Genomic DNA, 24,389 nt, shown 5'->3' with positions numbered 1-24,389 from the left:
GGTAAAAGCGCGCAGAGAACTGTTTGGCACTAGGTGGATAAAAATGATATGTCGTTAGCGTTTTCCCCTCAAGATTCAGGCACATCTTGTTGTACATAGCCTTGCTCCTCTATTGGACCTCTGGGGGGTCGATCGTAGCATTCTCCATTAACCTTGCAATAATGAGGCACTCAACGAATTGAATAGTAGGAGAAATAAAAACTAAAAACTTAAAAATAAAAAAGTAAAAAAAAAATTTTAAGTTAAACGGTTTTATATTGCAGATAAATGTACTAAAAAATAAAAAATAATTTCATGGAAATTATGATTACAAAAATAAAATCGTGGGGCACGTCCAATATCTACAATCGAAAGACATGGCATGAGACTTCACCCACCTAGTGGTAAGTAGAAAGTGTCCCCACGATTTTATTTGAGTAATCATAATTTCCATGAAATTATTTTTTATTTTTTAAACGGTTTTTAGTACATTTATCTGCAATATAAAACCGTTTAACTTAAATTTTTTTTTTTACTTTTTATTCTTTCTTATTATAAAAACAATATAGCAAATATATTCCGCTCGCGGGATCTACATGGTTATTGTTGCTGAGGAAAAAAATAAAAGAAACGTTTACTTCTAGATATACCTTTAAGTTGAGGGAAAATATTATATTAATTTCACTATTGAATTCTGGAGGCATTGAGTGTTGAATGGCAGAACTCAACGCCGCGCTTTGTCTCGACGCCAGAGCGGAGAAATGGAAATATAAATTTAAATAAATATTTAATCTGCTCGAGTGGGGATCGAATCCACAACCAGTCTAGCCTCTAAGTTAAAACAAAATAATTTAACTGAAAACTGCAAAAAATAATACTGTATTTACGAAATGGACTAAAAAAAGTATAATATATATATCTGTATCATCATTCAGCATTGTGACGTTCAAATCAATTCGACAGAATAAAATCTTTAGAATCAAGAAAAAAGGGGTAAAAGGGTACAATGATGAATAATATCCACATTTCAAGAAGCCATCTACTCCTTTTTCTGATTTTCTCTCAATATCTACCTATCTATTTGAAATTTTCTTTGACTGTTAGAATTTGGGTGTTTTTCTTTTATTTTACAATTTTTTCCCAATTAAGAAATTTGTGTAAAATTAGATATACTAGAACACTTCCCATACATATACAATAAATGTTTTTAGTTGAAACAAAAAACAGAAATACAATTAAAATACGTTTTATTTATACCTACCTATAAATAAAACGTCTCGTATAAGGTACAAATTTATAACACTATGGGTCCTATCCACCTGGTTATGATTTTTAATTTCAAAGCAATATTAAAAACCTTATCGGAATAGAAATAATGGAATTCCAAAATATAAGACAAAAACTTATTTTAAATCACTAAAATGCAGACCAAACTGGTTCCGTTAAGTCAAAGTCAGTTTATGAAATAGTAGAACTAGTACCTACCTACAAGTGGACGGGTCGCTATAATTATTTATTGAAGCCTTTATGGCGCAGTGGCACAACGGTAAGTGCAACGATTCGATTCTCTCACTGATAATTTTTAATATATTATTAATTTATATAATTTTCATTCTCTGCTCTGAAAAGGCATTACGCTGGATTGAATTACGCCAGTCAACATGCAGCAGCAGTAGCAGAGTAGGCCATGGGAACCTGGGAACCCAGTGTTAAGACACTCCGTTCCCATTAAGAAACTTCCGTCCCCCACTTTCCACTTTCTCGAGTTCTTAAGGCATTGAGAGAGGCGTGTAGAGTGCACCGCTTTAACTTGGTACTAGAGAAAAAAAAATGTAATATTAAATATTTGATTCCCCTGAATGGAAATCGAATCCACAACAGTCGTATTTTCAGTCGCAAATTTGTATTTCTGCGCCACGACAACCTTCATTCGTTAGTCGTTTTAATATTATTTATTGAAAGAATTACAAAGAACTGTAGGGTTGTGTCGAGAGTTATTGAACAAGTTATATTGAACTCAGCCAGGTAACCCTGACCTTAAAACGTCGTTATAATAAAAATATATTCAGCATTATTATTTTATAAATTTTAAATCTTTTTATATATGTATATTATAATTGAAAAGGATATACAAATATGCAGGTATGTATGTGTATTTTATTATTGCTTCACGCATAGTAGGTATTCCATACTCTTTTTCATTCAACTTCACGGTGTATCCCGCAGATAGCAAGGTAGGTAGAGGGAACCTAGTGTTACGATACTCCGTTCCCCACTTTACGCTGAATTCTGGAGGAATTGCGTGATGACTGGCGGGACTCAACGCTACGCTTTGCCTCGATATCAGAGCGAGGAAATGAAAATAGTTAATATTCACAATCTATGTGCCACGTCTGCTGTTCTATTCTATAGACATACTTTTATTATTTTACTAATGGTAGAAAAATATATTTTTGTCTCTCCCAACCAATACTCCCAAAAGTTATAATGAGAATACCGATGCATCTGTAAATAGACAAAGCGACAAAAATAACATTTTATTTATATTGCTTTAATATTCGCGGTCGCAGTAAAAATAGATGATTCTTTAATAATGGTGGTTTTAGTGGGAGGTTATCAAATATTGTATTTATTATTGTTCCTGTATTTAAAAAAAATGCTCGTTTTCTAGTTAGGTATAGGTTATTTTAGCATACATACATTAGTATTGTATATAGACTAGTCTCTGGATTTGTTAAGTGACTGAACTCAACGCCGTGCTTTATATTGTTACCAGAGCGAGAAAATTAAAAAAATAATTCATTCCACGAGAGGGAATCGAACCCACAACCGTTGCGTGAATATAACGGTATAACGACTGCCCCCATGAATTGCAGCCCTTTATTTTATTTATTAGTTTTATCAAATGATTTTATTTTCAGCATCATGCTGTATCCTTTTTTTTTTTTTTATGGAAAAGGACAAGGCAAACGAGCGTTCGGGTCACCTGATGATGATCACCGCCGCCCACGACCCCATGCAGCACCAGAGGAGCTACAGGTGCGTTGCCGGCCTTTGAGGTGGAGATAGACGCGCTTTTTGAAGGTACCCATATCGTACCGACCTGGAAACACTGCCGCGGGTAGGCTATTCCACAGTTCGGTGGCGCGTGGAAGGAAATTCCTACGAAACCGCACAGTAGTGAAGTGCCACGCATCCAGATGGTGTGGATGATATTTAAGTTTGTGACGTGCATGCATGGAGGCAGAGAGTATCTAGTGTTAAAACACTCCGATCCACACTGCCTGCCGATTCCTGGAGGCGACACCAAAGCAAAGCAAAGGCAAAGAAATATAAATATTAAACATTTAATATCCTCGAGTGAGAATCGAACCCATAGCTAGTCGCATTGCTTGTGCCACGACTGGCCTCAATCGAATGTTGATAAACCGCTTAATTAACATAATATCTAGAAATAATATTGAACTTGTCATAATAAATTGTGTTGTTGTGGTCGCTTTTATCGCTTAAGCTTTGAGTAATAAGCGTTGCATGGCATGACACGTTCAATTTATGTTCCTCACCCGTCACGTCACTGACAGATTGTAGGGTTGGAGCTGATGCTAATGTCAACCTATATAAAGCTTAATAGATGCCGTTTCTGGCTAGAATAGAATTTTTATATTTTTTTATCAGCTTCAGGCTTCATCCCTCATGTAGGAGATGTTTCAAGCAACCAAGGCTGCCTACAAAGTCCTTAATTGAAATGGATCCTTAATGTCATTTGTTTTATAAAAATATGAATTGTTTAGGAGTACTTTTAAAAACTATAGTACTGAGTTTGAGTTTCCTTTTTGTTTTTTATTGTTTAATTTCTTTTTAAAATTTTTTTATATTTTTTTTGTTTTAATATCATCTATACTAACAAATTTAATTTTTTTTTTTTAGGTTTATTCAATTTTAATTTTAAAAATAACAAAACAGTTATATATTAATTCTTTTATCATATCTTCATACCAGAGGTAGTGGCTCCTCAGAGGTAATTTAATATTGTGAGATAATAGAATGCTCTTTTATACTAAGAAACATGCAATTCAGTCATTTAACCATTTTGTATAAATTGAAAAGATTAATTTTTAAGCTTTCGTTACACATTTTAAAACCGAAGTAAGTAGTAAGGTAAGTAGAATGTACGAAAATTAGCACATACCTCCGATGAAAGATATTACCTCTCTAAGAAAATAATTTCTTTTAACTATAGAATTATTATAGTTAGCTTATAGATAACTGGACTTTTATATCAAAACTTTTTAAAAAAACTGGTCAATATAAGTGGAATACACGCGATGGTGGTGGTTTCAATCACTGAACCAATAATTCCACCTATTTAAATTATTTTCATTTTCCCACTCGACGTCGAAGAAGACAAGGGGCGACGTTAGGTTCCGCCACTCAACAATAAATCCCTAGCTTGCTATGAGAATAAAACGAGAAACAGCAAAAGAAAATCTCATAATATTATCAAATTTCCAATAACTTAATATTCACATTATCGTATAATATACTCTGTGAGGCCGTCATAGCGCAGCGGTACAAGTACGGCAAGTATGGCGGTACGCGACGGTTATGGGTTCGATCATTATTAATAATACTTTCTTCGCTCTGGTCATTAGTTTTAATTAAAAAGTCAGCGTTGAGTGCCGCCACTCAACGTTTATTGCCTCGAAAAAATCCTACCCTGTCCTCCTCTGCCTACCCTGCTATATGCGGGATACGACGTTCGTATATTCTTTCATTCACACAGAACTATGAAGTTTAAACCGGCATTGCTCTGATGGGCGCGGAGTGGATTTCTTCACGGGCCGTCTGCTCGGTATTGTGGACTCGGTCGTTTATTTTATGATCGTCAACTATACGAGAGCGGAGTACATTTTTGTACTGCATTATTTTCATAATTTTGTAAGAATAATATCTTCTATTAATAATTTTCTTTTAGTGTTAAAATTAATTATTATACGAGGTTTTTGTGGGGCAGGGCATTAATTATTATATGAGACTGTAAAAGCGACGGTTCAGCGTTCGATTCCCACCGGTGCATTGAAATATTTAATATTTTCATTTTGTCGCTCTGGCAACGAGGTAAAGCAGCTGTGAGTGCCATCACTCAACACGCAATGTCTTGTAAATTAGCGACAAGTGAGGTATGGAAGTGTTTTAAGTGAATGAAGTGTCTTACCACTAGGTTCTCAAGTTTCCTTAACTTACCCATTTATGTGCGAAATAAAGCGTGAAGCTATAAATAATTTATATTTTTTTTTTATTTAATATGTAGACAGCGATTATATAGTTTAAGCTCTGTTTCTTATTATTTAATGCTTGGTGACATTGAAATTTATGATATATATTTACGACAGTAAAAAATATTAAATAACTATTTTTTTGCCAAGAGGCAAAGCTAAATATTAGATTTCATATGAAAGTGGATGTGACCTAAAGTGATAATTTCAAAGGATGCCGTTTACAGCCTTTTCGTTTTTGTTAACGTAACACTATTAAGTACCTACATTACTAGAAATGAAAATATTAAATATTTTATTTTCTCGAATGAGAATCGACAACTCGGCTCGACGGCTTGAATTCACTATTGACATCAAAGATAGAATAAAATGTAATCAAAAAATAATTACACAAGAAAATTGCATAAAATTATAATTAATTAGTTACGAAACGTTAAAAAAAGTTTAAAAAAAGTGAATTAAACATTATTTCGACGTTGCTATATACATACATCTAATTTTCATTTTCAATCAAAACGCAACCCGCAGTACAGTTTTCCTTACAAACAAACATATTCAATCGGATTAACGACCTATCGAATGCGAGCTCTTTCAATTTCTGCCGACCTTGACTTTTCACGTTGGGTTAGATTTGATTTTCTTATTGCATCACACGCTTGCCTGTTAGACTACAGTTTTAGAATTTCGTATTTATTACTGCAAAGGAACAGAAATAACTAAGAAATGAGAATGAAGAAAAATTATGCAAATTTTTTAATAAGGAGTTGTTTAAGATTCTCAATAAATATTGAATATTAAAAAATGTTACTTTATTATTTTGTCTTATACCTACATTATATTTACTATCACGTTTATTAATTAACAGACATAAATAATGTAATTCTGTGGAAAAACCTTAAAAAAAAATTTAAAATGCAAGAAGTGAATTAGTGAAGTGATTATAAAACGCCAATGAAATATATATTTTTTGCTATATGCTTCATCCGGCACATGCCAATGCATCTAGTGTTAGGACACTTCCGTCCCCCATTTTCCATGGAATGCTGGAGGCATTCTGAGTAGCGAAAATCAACGGCACTCACTATGCCTCTGCCTTTGCCGGACCTGACTGACCTCGTTACCAGAGCCAGGAAATGGAAATAATGAAATATCACATTTCTTCGTGTGGAAATCGAACCCTGCACCACGACTGGTCAAATAAGCGTTATCCTACAAAACCTTTATAAAGTTCCCTACAAAAAAATATATAGAAAAAAAATATTACTATAACTAAATAAAAAATAGGTGCAACTAAAATAGATGGCACAAAACGGATTCACTGAAAAGAATCTGTCATCTAAAGAAGAATCGAACGAAGGCCTTTCAGCGAATACAATGTCATTGTTTTAAATTGTATGAAACGATTCGATTCGATACTGACGATGTTGCGACGTTTAACGCTGCTATGAAAGAAGGTTGGGAAAGTTAGGAAAAAGGAATAAGGGTTGTTTAATTTAACTCAATAAGATATTCCAAAATTTACTGAACTGTTGCCTTTTTATAGAAATAGTGATTTGTATTGTTTGTTTCTTCGTTGAGTGGTTGTGGGTTCGATTCACGCTTCGGGGAGTCAGACATCACGCAGAATGGGGAACATTAGGTTCCCTTTGTCTTTAGTGCAGCTGACAAAAAAAAAACTTTAACACACAAGTTTATTATGCATCATATATAAAATCTACCCTTCTATAATGTTGATACAAAACATTTTAGTAGAGGCCACCAGGCATAAAAGGATTCGCACGTAGCAAGGGACCACCCGATAAAAGCGCAGCCGTGTTTACGATCTGCACTCTGATAATAAATTCCTATAGCCATTTTATGATGGAAATTTGAGTAAGGTGAAAAAAAAATTGTAAAGAAATATTAGGTATATATAGGCATATATATTTTATATAGAAAATTAAACCTAACCACTTGTTACATATATTAATTATTTAGGAAAATCCGAAAATATGAATTTTACTTTTACATATTGACAATATGGCGTCTGGTACCAATAAAATGACATTCACAAGATCAAGACAAACCGATTGACGTATGAATTATCCAAATCGGTCCACTTATTTAATATCAACAATGCCACATTGGAACAAACATACATACATAGAACTGAAAAACACATTACCCTCCTTCATATCGCACAATCGGGTAATAAACATAATATTTTTATCTAATGTATTGATACATAGAAACATAAAATATAACAAATATAAATACATTTCCAAAATATACAATCCAGGTCGTAAGATACGATAGGTGGTCAGAATTAGTCTGTTCTATCTTAGGAATTAGCCTAATCTGCTAGACAATAAGCACGCACTAGTGTTGTTCTATATTTTCATTATTTCAGGTTAGATACGTAACAGGTGTTAATTGTAAGCACATTTACTATAAGTTTGTTTTAATATAAGATGAACCAAAATTATTTAGTATATAATATTCAATTATTTTACTGAGAAATTGTTTTTTTTTTTTGTTATTTTATTGACGTATGCAGTTCATATGTGAACTTTTTCTAAATACATGATAGTTGTGAATTCAATATCACTCGACTCGACGCTTCTGTCCCCTAGGTTAGTTATACAAATAAATTTAGGCTATATTCTACTAAATATTTCAATTATGACCGTTTATCTCCAGCTTTTCAGCTCTACCCCCTATATGGTTATACTGTTACCATACACGTCACGCCCCATGTTTACGAACAAGATAATGCGAATTGATTTTATTTCTTTGAATGCTTAAGAGTAAATGTTTTATTGTTAGTGTTAAGACACTCCGTTCCCCACTTTAAGTGCAATATACGAGACGTTGCGTATGGAGAGGCGAAATTCTATGCCGCGATAGAATGATGAGATGTTACTAGGGCAGGGAAATGTAAATAATTCTTTTTTTACCCCTAATGGAAATTCAGCTTACAACTAATATATATGTTTAATAATACGTCTCAAGTTTAGTTAATGCAATATATTATATTAATAGTTTGTATAATATTCCAAATATCTATTATTTGCGGTTACCACGAGACGATCACAATGTTCTACATACAAACACAACCTTGACCCACGTTGTATGTATGTATAGTGTCCACTATATGTACGATTCGGACAGCGTTGCTCTGCCTTTGAAGTTGACTGACATTCTAAACCTGTATATATATATATATACATATATATGGATATGGCGGAAAAAGAAATTGAATTATAATTTATATGAATTAAATTTATTATTATATTTTTAACTTTACCGTTTTTAATGTGTTATTCCACACTTGGAAAAGAAAAATAATTATTTAGGAAACGTATAAAACTTTGAACATAATAGGCAGAGGGAATATGAGAATCGTTAAGACTCTCCTTTTCCCATTAAGACAATTCGTACTCTACTCTCCGCCGAATTCTAAAGGATTGCATGTTGAGTGGCGAAACTTAACGCCGAATGACCTGTGTGTCTGGTGTCCACAACGAAACCAGTCTCTCTGAATTTTTCTGGATAATCCTTCCATTTTCATCCTTTTTTCCATGACTCTGTGAAGGAGAGGTGGAGAAGCTACTTCCAGGAGTTGCTGAATACTCAGCACCCATGCAGTCTTCATCACGACCCACCGCCTAACCTCGGACTTATTGCCCCAATAACCCTTGACGAAACACGTAATTGCCTTCGACGCATGAAGAACGGAAAAGCGGTGGGACCTGACGACATCCCGATCGAAGCGTGGAAATCGTTGGGCTCTCTTGGTGTGCTCATGCTTACTGACCTTTTTAACCATATCTTGAACACTGGTAAGATGCCGCATCAGTGGCGGCTTAGCTTTATTACCTCTATTTACAAGAGAAGGGGCAGTGTTCAAGATTGTGGTAGTTATAGGGGCATTAAGCTTATGAGTCATACCATGAAGCTCTTCGAGCGCATGATCGACCTCAGGCTCCGCCGAGAGTGTACTGTCTCTGAGTCTCAATATGGATTTCAGCCAGGATCGGGCACCATGGACGCCATTTTCGCCCTCAGAACTTTGATGGAGGCATACAGGGAAAAAAGGAGAGCTCTGCACGTGGCCTTTTTAGATCTGCAGAAGGCCTTTGACTGTGTGCCTCGTCATATCTGGTGGGCATTGCGATCCAAAGGGATCCCTGAGGCCTATATTGAGATTATCAGAGGTATGTACCACGATTCCGCTTCTATGGTTAGGACTGCTGTTGGCGACACTAGACCCTTCCCGATTACAGTGGGGGTTCACCAGGGCTCGGCTCTTAGTCCGTTCTTGTTCAATGTAGTGCTTGATACTGTCTCGGCTCACATCCAGGACCAGCCTCCATGGCTGATGATGTATGCCGACGACATAGCACTCATTGCCGAGAACCGACTGACGCTGGAGCGTAAAGTGAACCTCTGGAAGGGTACGCTTGAGAACGGCGGTCTTAAACTAAATGTGTCGAAGACAGAGTACATGGCCTGCGGGAGCCGGGACTCGAGCACCATCCTTATAGGTCCTGAGCCAGCCGTTAAGTCGGAGAAGTTCAGGTACCTTGGATCCGTTATGCACGAGTCTGGAGGCATCGACCACGATATCCATGGCCGGATAAGCGCTGCCTGGGCCAAATGGCGGGAGGTCACTGGTGTGGTCTGCGACCGCAGAATACCGCCCAAGCTCAAGGGGCTGATATACAAGAGCATCGTCCGACCGGTTCTTTTATACGGCAGCGAATGTTGGCCAGCACTATCTCGGCACACTCTGGAGCTTCACGTCACGGAAATGAAGATGCTGAGGTGGATGTGCGGCGTAACGCGGTCTGACCGCATACGCAACACATTCATTCGAGGTAGTCTTGGGGTCCGTGACGTAGCGGATAAGCTCCAAGAGCGTCGCTTGAGATGGTTTGGCCACGTTACGCGCCGGCCTAAGAACTATGTCGGACGCAAGTGCCTTGCTATACTAGTTCCTGGGGCGCGACCTCCCGGACGCCCAAGGAAGCGCTGGTTGGATGTCGTGATGCAGGACATGAGAGCCAATGGTCTAACCACCGAGGACGCAAAAGATCGTGCAAAGTGGAGTAGGGTAAGTAGGAAGGCAGACCCTGGTAATAGCCGGGATTAATGCCAGGAAGAAGAAGAATCCTTCCATTATTTTTGTAATATTGTTCAATAATGAAGACGCGTTGTCCTACCGTATAGTGTTATATTTTTACTAAGACAACCCAAAACTGTCAGCTGTCCATTTTCTTTGGGAGTTTTTTTACGGTTGCCAATATTTTTACAAATAGCAACAAATACAATTTTGCTTATCTACGTAATACATTTAAAATATATACAATATCGTCGGCTTAGAGTGTAAACCTGCTGCATATTAAGCAAATTATAAGCAAATGTGTTTAACAGAAAATTAATTTATATTCTCTACTATATGAAATAAAATAAAAATAAATTTTGTACATTTTTCGAATGTTATAAAAGTGTATATAACGAAAAAACTAAAAGCGGCTTTAGCAGGCTTACACTTTTAGCCGACAATATGCTATCGTTATATTATATAGACGAGCTCTGCTCGCTTCACCAAGCAATTTGTATAAGAGTTATCTCGTGCTACTGTATTAAAGATAACAACACTAACATTAGCACTAACAGCAGGGTAGACAAATTGAACCTAGTGTTAGGACACTCCGTTCCACACTTTCCCTCGAATTTTTCAAGGCATTCAGTGTTGAGTGGCGAAATTCAACGTCGGATCAGAGCGAAGAAAATGAAAAGATTAATAAATAATTATTCATTCCCTCGAGTGAGATACGAACCCACAAGCACGTGCTACGACGGCCTCATACTGGGATTACGTTTATATTTATCTCTTAATATTACTTAAAAGAATATAAAATACATAACTTTTTCCTCTTTTCGGATATGAATCTACATTTCTCTTTATTTTTAGGAAACAGCATTTGAAAGTAATATCATGATAGATCAAAGAAAATGATAAATATAAATAGAATTGTTGGCACAAACGCGAAAGAATAACGATAATTCATATAATTTGACTGACATTTAACATCTAGACGAATTTCGACTAATAAGAGACATACCAGTTATTATTAGGAACGTATATTATTGAATAATTTTAGACTATAGCCTATTTTCAGCATGTAGAGAAAATGTTTTAAGGTATTTTTATTAAATATGATTAACATTAAATAATAAATATAGTACTGTATTGTAATATTTAATTCTTACTAAGTTAGCCTATACATTTTTGTTTTCATTTGTGAAGTAATTATAAAGTTAACTAAAACAAGGAGTAAGACAATCACGTCAACTTTTATATGGAAGGAGTTGGCGATATCTCAATCTATATCTTTATCTTTTCTTTTTTTTTTCTCTTTTATCTCTATCTTTTATCTTTATTTTATCTTATATATTGAATATCCTGATACATTATAATATTTTATATTTAGGGCTTTATACTACACATTTGCTACGTTTTCAATGCTTATAATAAATCTGGAAATTATTTTATTTACCTTCAAACATTGGAGACATTACATTGTAAGAATAAAATATGTTTTAAAATATGCATTTTATGTTTTCAAACTATTCTGATATTACGTAGTTACAGTGCTAATATAGCGATCTGGTAACATGCACGTGTCAAGTACATAATTCTGGTATAATGGAATGTTTATTACCGGGCTAAGTTTCATATTTGAGAACAGTGGTGGCGCAAGGACGGTCGCTTATGGGTTAGAAGCAAAAAAAGGAAGTTTCGTATTTTTATAATACGAGTATATCACGTAACGCAAAGTTAAGAGTGTGAAGGTGCTAAAGTTAGTGAAAGTAAGTTAGATTTGATAGAATGAGTCTATAGATATTATAACTCTTCTTCACCCCTCTCTTCTTCATTTTGGTTGCCTGACTGACAGTTAACGAACAGACGAAGCAACTTCCCTTTTTTGTCTTTCCTTTGGCATATTTCCCAAAATTCATACAGGGTACTCAAAAGAATTTCCTTTTTACGTTATACTGTCCTAGTACATGTAGTTGGGGCCGACCTTTAGTTTAATATATAGAAACGATGAGAAGACATGACGGTAAATATGTGAAAAAACTTTTAAATAATCGGTAGACGTAAGAAACATTACTTAATCGTTATTTTACAACAAAAACAGCTTCACGCTGATCCCGCACACAGCAAGGTAGGCAGATGGAACCTAGTGTTAAGACACTCCGTTCTCCATTTTCTGCGGAATTCTGGAGGCATTGCGTGTTGAGTGGCAGAACACAACGCCGCGCTTTGTTTCGACACCAGAACGAAGAAATGGAAATATAAACGTAAATAAATATTTTATTTCGTCGAGTGGGGATCGAACCCACAACTGTCGCGTTACAGTCGCACCCTTGTGCCGCTGTGCCATGACGGCTTCGTTATCTTGAATTAGATAAGACCTGTAAAGTAAGCTAGTGTAAGAAACATTACAGTAATTCGAATCAGCGTTGCCTGATTTAAGCCTAATATCCCGAGTGGGACAGGCATGGCTCCGCTATTCATGAATTCTTCCACACACTGAGAATTCTTTTTTAATTATTATATTTTTTTTTAAAGTTTCTAAAAATTTCAGAGATACAAGTACCGTTTTTCCCCAAGAAATCTGGCAACACCAATGAACCCACATATTAAACAAAGAAATGTAAAAGTTTATTTAATAATCTAAAAGTAGTGTGATGTTGGACGTCCTATAAAAACAACATTTCAACGACTATGTATATACTTGTAAATAAAAGTTAAGTCTCGTCTTCTAGCATCACAGTAAAGCTTCATGTGACTCAGTGCGAAGTATCTCATGTTTAAAAGCTTGAAAGTGAGCTTTTATATCAACAAAGTCGTAGAATAAGACGAGCATTGTTACCGACTTCAAAATATAATAGTTAAGTAAAGAAACACTTTATAATTATTAAAATCTTTACTTAGGTATAATAAAATCGTTATTAGTGTATATATGGTAGGTGTGTAAAAAATAGTAGTTCTATGGCATTGAACAATGCCATAGAACACAAAACAATGTTTGTGCACATTAATCTAATAAATGGCTTAACTAATTTAAGTTCAGTTTTCACTATAGTATATTGACAACAAACAATCCGTAATACACATTTAAAATATTATTTATATTTTAAATATTAATCTCATGCAAATAAATAAAAAACAGCAGATAGCCTCATAAAGGGGCTATACAATAAAATTTTTTACAAACAAATAGTTCCTGAGATTATCGCGTTCAACCAAACAAACTCTCCAAGTTTATAATTTTAGTATAGCATAGATACGTTTTATTTCATTCCATCATCACTTTTGTACCGAAACATAAACCGAATGCAAAGTATATTAATGATAGCGCGTCTCATTTTCAACAGCTATTCGGTAGTTGTTAGACACATTGGCAGTTTCAAATTATCTCTACGTAACAGTTCATTACAGCCTCTGAAGTTTTCTAAACATATATATATATATATATATATATATATATATATATATATACTAGTGGGCCCGAACGCGGCTACGCCCGCTTGAACTATACGAATATTTATTAAATATATTTATGAAATTATTTTCAATTTTCAATAGAGAGATGCGTTAAGCAAGCACATTTTGGGTGACGTTTTCTATCAACAAACGTTGCAAATCGTTGCTTAGCAACGGTCGTATAGCGACGGTTGTTATTAACATGGCGGAGTAAGTTGCATGTCAAATTAATAAGTTTTTTAATATATGGGTATATATCAAAATTTTACAAATATGAGAAAAAATCTCTTTTACAAATATGAGAAAGTATCTCTGTATGAGTATTTTATCACAAGTAAATTAGCGGTTTGGCCCTGATTGTGAAAAAGACAGACAGACAGACAGAGTTACTTTCGAATTTATAATATAGGTATGGATATATATATATCCACACCGACTTCGGCGATGGTGACTTCTTGCATGTCTCACTTTCTTTCTAAATAACAAATGGTGGGACGAAAGCTTCGGCCTTGATTTTAAACTATAATTCAGGGTTGACTCTGAAACGAGTGGACTCATATTATATGTAACAATTTTACTCCGTATGTTTAGACATACTATTATTTATTATTGAAACATATGGTTAGTAGGCCTAACCATGTTCTTCAGCTTAAGTAAACAAGGAGAAGCTAGTATCAAAACACTCACTTTTCCACTTTTTCAAGCTGCCACCTTAAGACATCCATTTATGTACGTAATTATTTGTTTTTTCTTTAAGCTTCACTCTGTATTCCGCATAATTCCGAGTAGTGCTAAAACACTACGCTCTCTACTTTCCACCGTATGAACGACTGGCCTCACTAACCACGATTAATAGTTAATACCAGCATATTAAAGAATAAATGTATATTTTTCATCTAAAACGTAAATATTTGTCAATCTCGCTATATTTTAACAAACACTCGCCAAAAATATATACATACGCTAGTCGCTGAGATATGAGACCGATTTATAAAATATTTCCGCTACTATTTCTATCAAAATAAACGTAAGCGATCAAATCGGCGGATCGTCTCTTAAGAAACAACAATTGATGGTTACTTCTAATATTGCTAAAATATTATGAAATTCAGAAATTCTAGTTGTAAAGCAAATATTTTTACATCAACTATAGATATTTGTTATTTTTTCTATAGAAATTAGAATAAATACAATTACAGTACCGTCAACGAGTAGTGGTTTTTTTCTTATTTTTAATTATTTAATCTGAGTTAAAATCCTAATTTTTCATAAAAAGCCCATAACTCGTCGTCCTTACTATACGTATTATTTTACTGTGTGCTTATCTTTCTCTTATATGAAAGCGATTAGAGAGAAGTTTATTTTGGTAAATATTCAAGAATTTCGTGTATAAGAAGGCACTGTTTAAAATGCTATAATAAAGGAAAAAATACATAGTTTTAATTCAGAAGGTTTTATTTTATTACAAGTGAAGCAAAATGCGAAGTGAAACAGTGTTCTAAGCCTCCAGGTCATAAAATAAAAAACAAAAACTTTTCGATAGTAAGTCTACATAAATATTTTTATCTATCAGTTAGTATATTTATTTAATTAATATCAAAATTGATAAAAGTAAACATAAATGCGCTATAATATACACAGAGACCGAAAGAGAAAACAAAAAGGGTTTTCATATTTTTATGGTCCACAGCTGTTAGTTTTCTGCTGTAAGGTTTCAACTGAAGAGCTCAGGCCAATAATACATTTTTTAAAAGAATTTTAATTAAATTTTTAAAGATTTTTTTATATATATGTATGCCTATTTTTTAAAAATAAAACAAAATTCAGAAAAAAACCTTTTTAGAAAAAAAATGGTTATTTCCTTCAAATTCGTTGCTATAGTAACGTTCAAATTGAATAAAATTTACGTACTTAATACACGGCACACTGCCAAAGGAAACGGCTACACTGTCAGCCACTAATCAGTTGCCAGGTGTATAGCTATACGTAATATGTACTATGGATATCTATACAAAGTGTATTAAAATATAAGTAGAGATATTCTCTATTTATTCTATCTGTAAGAGTGTTAATAGAAATTAAGTTTAGAAAATTAGATAATTTCATAAAATTTATGTAGTAGGTATCTAATGAATGTTTTTTTTATCAGCTTATCCCGCACACGGCAGGGTGGCAAAGGGAATCCAGTGTTATAACACTCCGTTCCTCATTTTCCACAGAAAATGACGCGGTTGACGTCGCCTAACGATTGTAGTTTAGCTTTATTTTTTCAGCAAAAATGCAAATGTGTTAAAGCTACAGTAACTTACGTTAACGAGATATTTTCAATTTACTGTAACAAATATTTTTTTTTCTTTCATTCTTATGCATGTAAATGATAGGCAGTAAGATAAAAATAAATTGTTAAAAATTACAATTTTCCACTTTCGTCATTGAAAAATGACTACATCCAAACTAATGATATAAAAGAAAATACGAAATCTTTTCTGATACTGTTGATTTCCTGCCGTTTTTCTGAAATCAATTTTTATTTCACGTCAATTTTGACGTAATGAAAATTAACGACTTTACCATAGTAAATACGAGGTTTGTTCATATTTTGTTATTAAAACATTTTTTTATTATCTTAAAACAGCAGCTACTCAAAAATGGAGAACGGAAACATTTACCACTAAATCCTTTAATTTGTTTAAACTTTACACTTTCAGGAAACGGAAACCATTCATCCACCAATCATCATTCATCCTATTTATCATTTTTATAAGTGTGTGTTCTATGAGCTTCGTTAATATAATTATATCATTTATTTCACTTTAAATATTTAATAGTAAGTTTGTAGCCATACATTTCATACTTTAATAATAATTTGTAATTAAAGTTAATATATATTGCCGGTGGTTAAAATTTGACCAATTACTCTATATCGAGACCTGATACATTATTTTAAACGTACATTATTTTTGGTCACATTTAATGGAATATTCACGAATTAAATACAACTGTCGTGACGCAGCGGGTTCGATTCCCACTCGAGGAAGTGAAATATTTATTTACGTTTATATGTCCATTTCTTAGCTCTGGTGTCGAGGCAAAGCGCGGCATTGTGTTCTACTACTCAACACGCAATGCCTCCAGAATTCGGCAGAAAGTGGGGAACGGAGTTTCTTAGCACTAGGTTCCCTCTGCCTACCCTGCTGTGTGCGGGATACAGCGTGAAGCTGATTAAATTTAATTATCTTTTTTTAAATACAACCGATCACTCTAAAAAAACAACTCAAAACATCTCAAAACATATTTCATTCATTTCAAACATTTTTAATCTTAACAATAAGTTAGCTAAACTGAAATGAATATAGAAATATTCATTCGTTTATTTTTTACTATGCTACTATGAGAATTTAAGAAATGTCGTGACGCAGCAGCTCTTTGTCTGACTGTAAGCGCGAAGTTTGTGAGTTCGATTTCCACTTGCGGGAATGAATAATTTTCATTACCTCGCTCTGTTAACACGACAAAACTTTTACCGTCTTAAGGCAGTGCGTGGGGAACGAGTTTAGAGTTAAGACACTCTTCATTCTATCTATTCTCTGCTAACCCCATAATATGCTACTAATCTAAGAAGACAGAAAAAGAGACGTCTTATGTCTAATAATATCCCTTAAATTGAAAAAGAAAATCGTTCCACCACTGATTGTACTATTAAGACGTCGATAACGATAACGGAAATGGCACTTCATTCACAATCAAAACTGCTCTTTTCACAGAAGCCAACAATCGTAGTGTTGACGTAATTATGCCTTAACAGTCTTTTCTGGGAGTCGTAAAGTAGCTAATATTGCTATTGGTTACGCTAGTTTGCTATTAATGTACCTACGCCTGGAAATAATATATATCTAATAATATAATATTGTTTTAGTATTAGATTTTTTGTATGTTTGTCTGTTTGTTTGAGATAAACTAATAAGAAAAAATATTTTTATATATTTCTTGAGTTTTAAAGAAATTAAATTCTATTATTATATCACAGTTATAGGTTTAAAGATATATAAGATTTAAATCGAAATAGTATTTTTTAAATTGTTCTTTAGCGTAAAATAAATTAAGCATAAATTAATTTTTCAATTTTAGTAACTGTTTCCAATCTATGCTGATTAAAATAGAAGAAAATTGAAGATACGAAAATGTTTTTGTACACATATTTTTGTGTGTACAGCAGTTTATCACGTATTTAAATCTTTTGCGCTTAAAATAAAATATCTAAATTCAGCAACCGTCAATCTCAATATTTCAGTTACATTTATATAACAAAGAATAAACATTCAGTATTCACGTGTCCATCCTATATCTTATAAAACAAAGTCGCTTTTCGTGTCTGTCTGTTGTTTCTAACTCTTCTTCTTCTAAACCACCCAACGGATCTTGATGCGGTCTTCACCATTAAGTCGAGTGTTTTTCGTAGAAGGTTTATATATAGTTTATTATTTGTACATTCTAATGTAAATTAACATAAATACGATAAATGTGTATAAAGTCCTACCCGCTGAGACACTTTGGCGCATGCGCTGCTTTAATGGTAAATACTACATGAAAAAAATGTACTGGAGTATTGTTCCTCTTAATAACATCTACAAAAAAGTCCGCGATGGCATATTCGTATCTTTTAAGAATAACGTGTAGTGATCATATTTCTGTCTAAAAATAGTAATTTCAATATATTTTTTATTGTGAGGGATATTTTTCCATAATGGTATTAATCCTTATCCTTTAAAATACTTTATTAAATTTCTACATTAAACGAAGATAAAATTTGCTTTTTAAACTATTTCGAAATTGCGAATAGTTTTAGAGAAAAACGCATTTAATTATTGACACATCACGCCGTTCACACATCAACTGCATCGAGTCAAGTTTCACTTATCCCTTACTCTCAGCATATAAATAAGTATATTAGTTACGTTGGCCATTTAATGTAGATCAAAACTGTCTTTTCTGTTTTTCATTTTAATAAGTACTTTAGAAGTTGTTACAATATCAAAAAATCCTTGCTGCGAAACGGCTCGCCACTCGCCATGCGTTCGCCGCGCCCGTCTGCCTTACACGCATCGGTGGTTCAGTAGTAGAAAGCTCGCCTGCCACCCTGGCGGCCCGGGTTCGATTCCCGGCCGATGCATTCTATTTAATTTTCCTCACAGGCAGCCACGTCGTGCTTGCTTTTCATCAGGGACAGAATACCCCCTTCAGCATTAACCACAAGCTCGAAAAAAAGAAAACCCGGCTGCCTCTATAGCAACGAAGATTTAGTTAGATGCGTTTGCACGTATTGGATAATTGGAGTTGAATGTATTATTTAAGAGCGATATATTTGGTTTCACATTTTTTGTAGTAGTTATTAGTAGGTAGGTTTTTGTTTATAACTTCTTCCGTTTAAAAATAGTCATTTAACTATCTAAAAATAGTCATTTAAATATATTTTAATAAGTACTTGAAAAGATTAGTAGTACTAAAAAATCCTTGCTGTGTAAAACAATTGGAAAATCCTTATTGAAACTACGAAAATGCGGGTTGCATTAGGGTTTTATTAATTTTCACATTATGTTTAGTGCTTTGCAAACATACATTAAACATAATCCAGTAGTTAAAGCGGGCGAAGCCGCAAGAGGGTCGCTAGTATATTATAAAACTGTATTGAAAATTATTTTTTCCCCTTTGAAATACAATACGATAAGATATATATTAAATATTATATTAAATATTGATATATTAAAAGAATAAATATATATATTTACTATAATTTGCTTATTATATTTTATGCACATAGATAAGGTATGATAGTCAACTCACCTCTAAATCTGAGTCTAAGCCGTCCAAACTAGAATGCATATCAGACCGCAACGATATTCTGTTAGGCCTCCTGGTGAGGCTGTTTACACCCATCAGCTTATGAGAACGTCCTAAAGTCCCGGCACCAATAATTTCTGGTTCACGAAACGATAATTTTTTACGTGGTCTTTCATTTATATCCATCGTACTATGATCTTGGCCAAGTCTTTCGATAATCGGGATAACTAGTCGCGATTGCACACATACGTCATCTGTGGAGTCATACTGGCGCTGCAGAGATACATCTTTTGCATAATTTCCACAACTAAATTCCATATCTTCTTCATACCTTTTCATGGCTCCCACGGATAAAGGTCTCGGTCTAACTCCATACTCGCGGGGCACTTCGTCGATCCGGCTCCTATGCTTTGTTTTCCTAATGTCACCAAACTCCGGCTCTGACCTCGAACTCTTTAATCTCTCCTTATTCTTTTTCTTCGAATCCTTAGACTTGGATCGACTGTTGTCCTTCGATTTCAACGCACCACCAAGGGAGAAGAGAGTGCTTCTCGCCTTCATCAGCACCTCAGTGGGCAAGCTTTTCGGTCGTTGCTTCTCATTGGACATCTTGGATAGTAATTAGTCGAGCTCATGTGATTATTTTATATTATCTGTTATATAGTTTCGAGTTCTTGAGATATTGGTCGTGACGCGCTCTCACGCACCGATCACCATAGAACAACTGAAGTGGCCGCGGCATGGTCGGCGCGTGCGTCGCGCGTCGCTTCAAGCACCGCAAATAAACACATTCGCGTTATCCCACCGACTACTACCGTGTCGTACGCTTTTGGACGATTCAATAGAATGCATGTTATAGAATAGCGTTCATACAATAATTATGTGTATGTGTTTTTTACATAATATATTTAACCAAATAGAGGGCAATAGTGGCGATGGTCAAAAGCGTACCACTGTAAACGCGACAGATTGTAGATTCGATTCCCACTTGAGGTAATGAAATATTTCATATCTTTAATACTTCGCTATGGTAAAGAGGTAAAGCGCGGTGTTGAGTTCCGTCATTCAACAGGTATGCCTCCAAAATTCGGTGAACGGAGTGGGACGGAAAAGTCTTAATGAGGAACGAAGTGTCTTAACACTAGGTTCCCGGGTTCCGTCTGGGTACCCATTATACAAAATTCTCAAGTGTACGCCCATGTACTTATATCTGACTGGCAAAGCTCTACATGTTAACAGTTACGAGGTGCGAGAAGGGGGGCTTCGAGTGCAAGGAGCGATTACTTCTGACGGGGCGGCTTTTTTACGAGCGAATGAATCTTCCGAAACGAAATGAAAGTCGAAGTAAATGAAATTCCCGATTATACAGTCTTGACTCACAATTTGCTGATTTGTTTTGTAATTATTTCCACACTGGATACAGATGAAAGCAGTATCTTCAAATGAAATTTGGTCGTTTGTAAACTTCATCGTTAAATAGAAATTAAATCTTCAAAGTTTTAATTAAACTAGAGAAATAAATGTAACGGTATTTAATGATATTGGATAGATCTACAGATGGAATGGATATCTACTCACAGCAGGGTATTCAAAGGGACAGTTTTCCATTTTCCGTCGTATTCTGGAGGCAATAAGTGTTTAGTGGCGGGATTTAACACCGCGATTTGCTTTGACACCAAATCGAAGAAATGAAAACATTAAATATTTTATTTTAACCAATGGGGATGGAACCCAAAACCAACCGCGTTTACAGTCACACACTAGTGGACCTGTGCCACGACTGGCTAATCTGGTGTTCTTCATGTTCTAAAAATCTATTAATTATAACTCCTAAATCAATCTTAAGAGAATATATTGTTATTTGCCAAAAGTTTTTTAAACAAATCTGTAAAAACAACACAAATTCTATCATCCTACTTCTGTTCATTATATCCATATCAAAATCCAATCCCAAGTTGGGTGTAAAGTTATCCTATTTTCCGATCTGGACGCCGCCCTCAGAGCGTGAAACATATTCATTGTAAACTTAGTCTATTTGCCTTAGAGTAAGGTGCAGATGAATTTCACTCACAGTTATAGGATAAGTTTGTAATACGATTGCATGTTGAGATTTTATAATGATATAACAAATTTGATAGAACTTTTCTCATATGCAGTTTGTTTGTTTGGAGTTTAAATATTACATGGGCTCGACTCATTGATATGTAAATTTGGTTTGTAATTTTATATTTTCCTGTATTATACTTAATTACGATGAAAGCGGGTCTTATAGTTTGTTTGGTTAGTAGCTGTCTTTTTATGTGACGAATGTGAATTAAATATTTAGTAAAAGAAATTGTTATTATTACAAGTGAACACTCTTGCTCTTTTGAACTTTCAAATTTAACAAAATTTTCATATTTTCACGTTATTTATGCGTTTTTTAAACGAAAATCGAAAACTAAATCGAAAGCCGCCGAATTCTTATAGGTTTCAAACAATTGAACAAATTTCAAGTAAATCAGTCACATCATTAATTTTCCACGTAATGTATGTATATGTAATTAACTAGGTTCAAACGAGGTAACATTAAAGTACCTAGTTATAGTAAAATTACTCTTCGCGTGGATTAATCGCTATCAAAACGTAAAAGTCAAATATATGGCGAAATACAAGATTTATATTACCTGTAAACTTACACGCGGATTCAACAAGTCTTTGATAGTGCGAGTACATACTGATTTGTAAATAAATTTATTTGTTTTTGATGGTTTTCAAATATATTTAGATTTTTGTTTTCGTTTATTTTCCATATTACGGTTGTAGAATAAACAGTGTTAACTATTTTTATAATTACTGATTAATATAGAAAATTAAAAAGGTTAAGATGAACCACAAACTCTAAAGTATTCAAAAAGTCGATTTTTTTTAAATATGCAGGAAAATTCTTGGAAAATTCTTAAATGGCTAAAACAGTTTTATTTAATGTGTATATTAAGAAAATACTTTAATTCAACAAACGTTAACTTTGATAAAAAGAAAACAGTATAAAAACGCTATTTTTGCAGTCCAAAAACGTTACCCCAAGGAAAAATAAATAGTATAAAAGAAGTGATTGTGCCAAGATACTGTTGAAGGAAATAGCCACAAAAAAGTCTATGAACCGAGTTCACAGAAAGTCGCGTACAGTGATTTATGGACTATAAAACTCGTTTCATATCAGATATATAAGCAGGTGGTATTTAGAGATTGACCAATTTAAATCACACCGTCATACGCTTTGATCCACATTTTATTATATTCTATACGAGTGTGAGTGTTTGCACACTCTGTTTTATTTATTTTTTTCAATATCTTTTCTTTTTTTTTAGATGGAACCTGGGAACCTAGTGTTAAGGCGGACCGTTCCCTATTAAGACTTCCGATACTCACTTTCCTTTGAATTTTCGAGGAATTGTATGTTGAATGGCGGAACTTAACAAAGCCGCGTTGTTACCAGAGCGAGTAAATGAAAATGTTAAGTATATAAATCCCCCGAGTGAGAATCGAACTCACAACCATCGAACTCACATGTTGTCCATGATTGTTACAAATATTTCTAACATAATTTTGCTAAATTGTTTATTTTTTATTTATGTAATAAATTTCATCATACCTACCTAACCTACCTATTTGTACAGTAGTGTCCGCAGAATACTGCATAGAGACCTTAAATTTCACCCATACAAGATTCAGGTAGTGCAAGAATTAACAGTTAGAGACTTAGACACACGAACAAATTTATGCCGCGACATTCAGCAGATCTTTTCAGATTGAAACTTTTCTGAAACCGAAATTGGAGGAATTAACGCAGAATCATGACAACGATAACATCTGGTTCCAACAAGATGGTGCTACAGCCCATACATCCAGGCGTTCAATGGAAATCCTGCGACAAATGTTTCCCGGTCATCTCATTTCTTTGCGAGGTGACGTTGGGTGGCCGCCGAGATCACCTGATTTAACCCCCTGCGATTTCTTTCTCTGGGGTTACCTGAAGGAAAAGGTGTACACGCATCGTCCCCGAACCATCGATGAACTGAAGGCTGCAATCACGGAAGAAATCAATGCTATTCCGCGGAATATGACTCGACGAGTAATGGACAACTTCCGGGAAAGGCTTCAGCAGTGTGTGGTCAATGGAGGTAGACATTTACAGGATATCATTTTTAAAACCAACTAAATTAAAACTGCATGTTATGTGCTTTCAAACAATAAAATAATTTTTACTGCATGTCGCTTTGTTTTTAATACACACCTTATTGAAATCGGAAAGTTCAATATGACTCACCCTGTATTATTGTCTCATTTCATTAGGATAAAATATTAAATATTAAATATTGTTTGAAATCGGAAGCGGTTAACGTTTTTGAAAACTCATATTATCTATATGTTTCTAAATTATTCGGAAAGAGATTCTACGTAATTGCAATAAGTGCCAATAACAATTTTCACACGAGTTTCCTTCCTTTTTCACCTATATTTTTTTTCATCTATAGAAAAAGAAATAATTATTACGAACTAATAGTAACAATAGCACATTTCTGAATAAAGAACGTAGCGGTACCGTTTTTAGTACAAAATCTCCACATGTGGGATCTGGGAACCTACAACCAACTGGCTATAGAAGTAATTTTAATGCTCTACACCAAAAATATTTCTATTTTGTTTTTATTTGAAAATCAATTTTCGAATTATTCTTAATTGAGTTCCGGAACTTAACGCCGCGTGTGCGG

General features: G+C 34.3%; 1 protein-coding gene across 4 annotated transcripts in view; it reads right to left on the bottom strand.

Annotated features, from left to right (window-relative positions):
* LOC146527261 (carboxyl-terminal PDZ ligand of neuronal nitric oxide synthase protein) overlaps positions 1–24,389 on the bottom strand; it is a 169,669-nt gene that overhangs the window by 25,735 nt on the left and 119,545 nt on the right. Inside the window, exon 1 of one of the 4 annotated variants that reach the window (XM_085205974.1) lies at positions 19,639–20,426. The exons of the other annotated variants lie outside the window; for them this stretch is intronic. Within the exon in view, the coding sequence (XP_085062100.1) occupies positions 19,639–20,244 (606 nt within the window). The 5' untranslated portion in view covers positions 20,245–20,426. Of the gene's footprint in view, positions 1–19,638; positions 20,427–24,389 lie in introns of those variants that run through there. 4 annotated transcript variants of the gene reach the window in all.

The sequence above is a fragment of the Heliconius melpomene genome, chromosome 21, assembly GCF_056956725.1.
Source record: "Heliconius melpomene rosina isolate 202511_hmr_F chromosome 21, ASM5695672v1, whole genome shotgun sequence".
NCBI classification, from domain to species: domain Eukaryota; kingdom Metazoa; phylum Arthropoda; class Insecta; order Lepidoptera; family Nymphalidae; genus Heliconius; species Heliconius melpomene.
The sequence above is the reverse complement of the archived record's forward strand: the minus strand, read 5'-3'. Positions and strand labels throughout refer to the sequence as shown.